General features: G+C 37.8%; 1 protein-coding gene across 1 annotated transcript in view; it reads left to right on the top strand.

Moving 5' to 3' along the window:
• The first annotated feature begins 684 nt into the window (after positions 1–684).
• Positions 685–5,749, top strand: part of NME8 (NME/NM23 family member 8) — a 77,969-nt gene continuing 72,904 nt past the window's right edge. Inside the window, exons 1-3 of the mRNA XM_008592406.1 lie at positions 685–717; positions 796–853; positions 1,050–1,156. Of these exons, the coding sequence (XP_008590628.1) occupies positions 685–717; positions 796–853; positions 1,050–1,156 (198 nt within the window). The remainder of the gene's footprint in view (positions 718–795; positions 854–1,049; positions 1,157–5,749) is intronic.

The raw sequence follows: 5,749 nt of genomic DNA, 5'->3' as shown, positions 1-5,749 counted from the left end.
CGGGCGGGGGCCCGGCCACCTGCTCTTCTCGGCAGGTCCCGCTCTAGCTAAGAGGAGACCCATGTCACGTAAGGCTTGTCGGAGCATCCGGCTCCTTTGCTGGGATATGGTCTTGTTTTGGTCACTCCCTTGTTTTACCTGGTGTTTATGGCCCACTCACAGTCAGACCCACTCTTTAAACTGTCCCTGATGCCTCTGAATCGGCCGTTTTGGCCCCACTGATTTAACACCTGTAGGAAGTTCAGGTTCTGCTCCAGAACACACCAGTGACCTTGTTCTAACCTGTACATATCCCTGGAGTGGGCGGATCTGAGGGGAAGCCTGAGAAAAAGCCATGGGCTTGTTCACAGGGAGTGCACATGGAAATGCAGGACACCCTCCATACCACCTCAGGCAGTGAGCAAAACTGTCACACTGTCCCTCCTCACATCTGACCTTGCACATCCGCCTTGGCCGTACAGCAGACAACAGGCAGCGTGGCAGCTGCAGGTGTGTAGCACAGAGCCCAGCCAGCAGTGGTCCTTGGGTGCCTCTCCAGAAAAGTGAGACTGCATCGTCCAATATTTGGTGGAGGAAAAGTGCTACAGCACATTAACATGCTGGTTGAGTGCATAAAGAAAACATTATTTAAATTTCCTTCTAAACATTGTGCATTGTTTTCCTCTTTCATGTGATAGTAGGTAAATGGCGAGCAAAAAGCGAGAAGTCCAGTTGCAGGTGGGTGTGACATGTCAGTAATTCTTCATTCAGTGCATTGCTAGTTGGAGACCTTTGACAGTGCCTCCCTTTTTGCAGACTGTCATCAACAGCCAAAGCCTGTGGGATGAGATGTTGCAGAACAAAGGCTTAACAGGTACTGGGGAGACCCCGTTGTCTGGCTACCTGGGGTTTGGCCCAGGGCACCTCATGGCACCCTTCGCAAGGGGCCACTCCCCATTTTGACCGTGAAAGCCTGCCACGTCTTTGCCCTGGCCCCTGCCCCAGCATTGGGATAAGCTGCTATTCTAGATTGCTTGACTCGCTCTTTCATAAGTATTATCATCTTCTAGTGATTGATGTTTACCAAGCCTGGTGTGGACCTTGCAAAGCAATGCAAACTTTATTCAGAAAATTGAAGAATGAGTTGAATGAAGACGAAATTCTACATTTTGCTGTTGTAAGGATTTTATTTTCATTAAACATTGTTTTCTTGTTACTTTAAGTGTTTAAGTATCCTCTAATACTTTAACTTTTGTCTTAATTTAAATAACCTTTCAGTTGTTCAAAATAGATAATGTTTGCTTGGCAATTTTACTGTGTGTTTAGTTCCACCGAATCTAAGAATACATGTGATTTTTATTCCATTCCTATAATGTTGAGGTTATTCACCATGATTGCCAATGTTAGGAAAGTATAAAGACAGATGCCTATCTATTGACCTGTTTCTTTTCACCAGGCCACATGTTCAGTGTGTGTCCCTTAAAATAAGGGCTATAAAAGCTGTTTAACAAGTGTCATTGAGCATTATCCTGGTGTTTTACCCAGTGATTAAATATTCCAATGGTAGAGATTTTCCTCTCATTTATTTGCTACCCATATGTAACAAGGAATTAAAATGTTACAGCCAAACTCATTTGTCTTAACTGTACTGACTATTCAATTTATTCATATCAAACTAAACTGATTATAACTTTGTTGTCCAGTATGGTAGCCACAAATGATAAGAGGCTATGGAGCACTTGTAATGTGGCTAGTCCAACTGAAGAACTGAATTTTTTAAGTTCTAATTAATATATTATTATTATTATTATTAATTATTATTTTATTTTATCAACATACAATGTGGTTGATTATTGTGGCCCATTACCGAAACCTCACTCCCTCCTCTCTCCCCCTCCCCTCCAACAACCTCATATCTGTTTGCTTGTCATATCAACTTCAAGGAATTGTTATTGTTGTGTCCTCTTCCTCCCTTCCCCCAGTTTATTTGTGTATTTATTCATTTATTTTTAGCTCCCACAAATAAGTGAGAATATGTGATGTTTCTCTTTCTGTGCCTGACTCGTTTCACTTAATATAATTCTCTCTAGGTCCATCCATGTTCCTGAAAATGGCAGTATTTCATTCTTTTTTATAGCTGAGTACTATTCCATTGTGTAGATATACCACATTTTCCTTACCCACTCATCTGATGATGGACACTTGGGCTGGTTCCAACTCTTAGCTATTGTAAATAGTGCTGCAATGAACATTGGGGAACAGGTATACCTTCGACTTGATGATTTCCATTCCTTTGGATATATTCCCAGCAGTGGGATAGCTGGTCATATGGTAGATCTATCTGCAATTGTCTGAGGAACCTCCATAACATTTTCCATAGAGGCTGCACCATTTTGCAGTCCAACCAACAGTGTATGAGAGGTTTTTTTCATCCGCAACCTCACCAGCATTTATCACTCACAGTTTTTTTGGATATTAGCCATTCTAACTGGGGTGAGATGGTTTTGATTTGCATTTCCCGACTGCTGAGTGATGTTGAGCATTTTTTCATGTGTCTGTTGGCCATTCATATATCTTCCTTTTTGAAATGCCTATTTAGCTCCTTTGCCCATTTTTTAATTGGATAATTTGGTTTTTTTGTTATAAAGTTGTTTCAGTTCGTTGTATATTCTGGATATTAATCCTTTGTCAGAGGTATATTTTGCAAATATTTTCTCCCACTCTGTTGGTTGTCTTTTAACTCTGTTAATTGTTTCTTTTGCTGTGCAGAAGCTTTTTAGTTTGATATAATTCCATTCGTTCATTTTTCGTTTGGTTGCTCTTGCTTTGGGGGTTGCATTCATGAAGTCTCTGCCCAGTACTACTTCCTGGAGTGTTTCTCCTATTTTTTCTTTAAGAACTTCTATTGTTTCAGGGTGTATATACAATTCTTTAATCCATTTTGAGTTGATTTTGGTATATGGTGAGAGGTATGGGTCTAGTTTCATTCTCCTGCATATGGATATCCAGTTATCCCAGCACCATTTGCTGAAGAGACAGTCTCTTTCCCAGTGTATAGGCTTGATGCCTTTGTCAAAGATCAGATAGCTGTAGGTGTGTGGGTTGATTTCCGGATTCTCTATTCTATTTCATTGATCAGTGTGTCTGTTTTTATGCCAGTACCATGCTGTTTTGGTTATTACTGCTTTGAAGTATAGTTTAAAGTCAGGTAGTGTTATGCCTCCAGCTTTATTATTATTAGGTATGGGTCTAGTTTCATTCTCCCGCATATGGATATCCAGTTATCCCAGCACCATTTGCTGAAGAGACAGTCTCTTTCCCAGTGTATAGGCTTGATGCCTTTGTCAAAGATCAGATAGCTGTAGGTGTGTGGGTTGATTTCCGGATTCTCTATTCTATTTCATTGATCAGTGTGTCTGTTTTTATGCCAGTACCATGCTGTTTTGGTTATTACTGCTTTGAAGTATAGTTTAAAGTCAGGTAGTGTTATGCCTCCAGCTTTATTTTTATTTTTATTTTTATTTTTTTGCTCAGAATTGCTTTGGCTATGTGTGGTCTTTTGTTATTCCGTATAAATGTCTGGATAGTTTTTTTTCCATTTCTGAGAAAAATGTCATTGGAATTTTGATTGGGATTTCATTGAATTTGTATATCACTTTGGGTAGTATGGACACTTTCACAATGTTGATGCTTCCAATTCAAGAGGATGGGATATCTTTCCATCTTCTTGTGTCCTCTTTAGTTTCTCTCAGCAGTAGTTTGTAGTTCTCATTATAGAGATTTTCCACATCCTTGGTTAACTCAATTCCTAAGTATTTTATTTTATTTATTTATTTATTTATTTATTTTGGTGGCTATTGTAAATGAGCTAGCTTTCTTGATTTCTTTTCTGCATGTTCACTATTGGAGAATAGAAATGCTACTGATTTTTCTGTGTTGATTTTGTNTTGTGTCTGTAGTTGTGACTTTTTTTTTGCAGCTGGCCTGTATGGGGATCCAAACCCTTGACCTTGGTGTTATCAACACCACACTCTAATCAACAGTAGCCAATACTCGAGAAATATTTTTCCAGTATTTGCGGAGTATTATCTGATTTGGCAAGAATTGGGTAATAGTCTGCAAATACTGGAAAAATATTTGACGAATGGGTGAAATTCTAACATACATCTTTATTGTTTCACTTTGTCAAACTCATTAAAATAAATGAAAATATCAAGCCAACATTCCTACTGGAACTACACACATTCATTGATGACATGAGCAATTTCTTTACTGAGTCAGATAGTAAACAAGCATTTATTCATATTCTGAATCTGGCAAGTTATGAATGAATTGCAACCATAAATTGGCGATGGATACAAGAGTTTAACAAAAAACAATGAAAACATTCTGTAAAAATCAATTGGCTATATGAAATCTGCAATAGAGAGTATTATATATTTTATAATTATTTTTCATTTGTGTGTGACACATTTATAACAATTAAATTTGTAATATTTTACTCTGTACTTCTTTTTTCCCCAAAAGAGCTGGTTGTTAACATTTAACAGCATACCACTTCTTATGACTCTCAAGCTGACACAAGCAGTTCTTCCACTCTCCCACACTTGCCTTTCTTTTTAGTAAGAATTGTGATCGTCAATAAATATAGCGATAAAAATAGTGACGGGTAAAAAATAAAATCTAATTGCCTTACAGAATCGGTGCCTGGAGTGCAGAGGGGTGGCTACTATTTTGGTTCATTGCAACTCTCTGACTCTCTAAGCCAGGACCAGACAGGAATGTTCAAAGCCTCTTCCTGACTAATTTCAGTCCAGCAAATTTACTCAGAAGTAGAAACTGCACAAAATTATATTTTCCGATCCAGACCCATCAATCTTGCAGTCCCCAACTGGCCGCAGAAATAACAGGTTCTTTCAGTCTGAGTTTTTAATATTAAGAGTTTTCATTATTCTCAGTGTCTTAATTTTGCATTCAATGGGAAAAGAAAATATCTACTTCAGTATTATTATTCATGTGGCTTTTAAAATTGGAATTCAGAACCTGACATTGTTGACCTAAAAGAGGTGGGAGAAATGAACAAAAAGTTGTGTAGAGTTCTCCTAGATAGAAGACTAGTTTGCTCCTATCTCTACCTGAAGTGATGGACTTAAAATACGTTCTTAAATCATTTATTTTTCTTATAGTCTACTTAATTACCTGGGCCCGATAGCTTAAATTTAAAAATAGGACTTTTCTTTATCCTCACTAAAGAGATCGTAAGTGTGTCAAGAATATATGCTATTTCCAAATGCACTAATTTTCTAACTAATTTTTGAGTGTTTATGTACAAATGATCACGCTAAGAAAGTAAAAATGATTGTAACACTCAATTCCTCTTTTCTGGGTCTTTATATATATTTAAAGGTCTTGAAAACACACAAAGTAAGTAGGCACTAATACACTTATGCCCCAAGAAAAAAATGAGCATGATACATAGTGCTGTGTGAGGGCAGAAAAAGGCAGGTCAGTGCAGGACAGCACTTCAATGAATATTGAAGGATAATGTCCAGTATGTGCAAGAAGTGAACAAACTATTGGGTCCCCTCAGGAGTGACACGGTCATGAGAGCTTTGGCATTTATAACTTACACTCTCCTATAATAAAATAAACCAACATTTTCACAGTACTTAGCACTAATGCACCATACACTTAGAAATCGCTAAGTTGGTACATTTTATGTGTTTTGCAACTACAAGTAAGAATTTTTTTTTACTTTAAAAAATATTCT

This window comes from Galeopterus variegatus, unplaced genomic scaffold (genome assembly GCF_000696425.1).
Source record: "Galeopterus variegatus unplaced genomic scaffold, G_variegatus-3.0.2 Scaffold7898, whole genome shotgun sequence".
In the NCBI taxonomy this organism is placed as follows: domain Eukaryota; kingdom Metazoa; phylum Chordata; class Mammalia; order Dermoptera; family Cynocephalidae; genus Galeopterus; species Galeopterus variegatus.
This window is presented reverse-complemented; position numbering and strand designations above follow the sequence as displayed.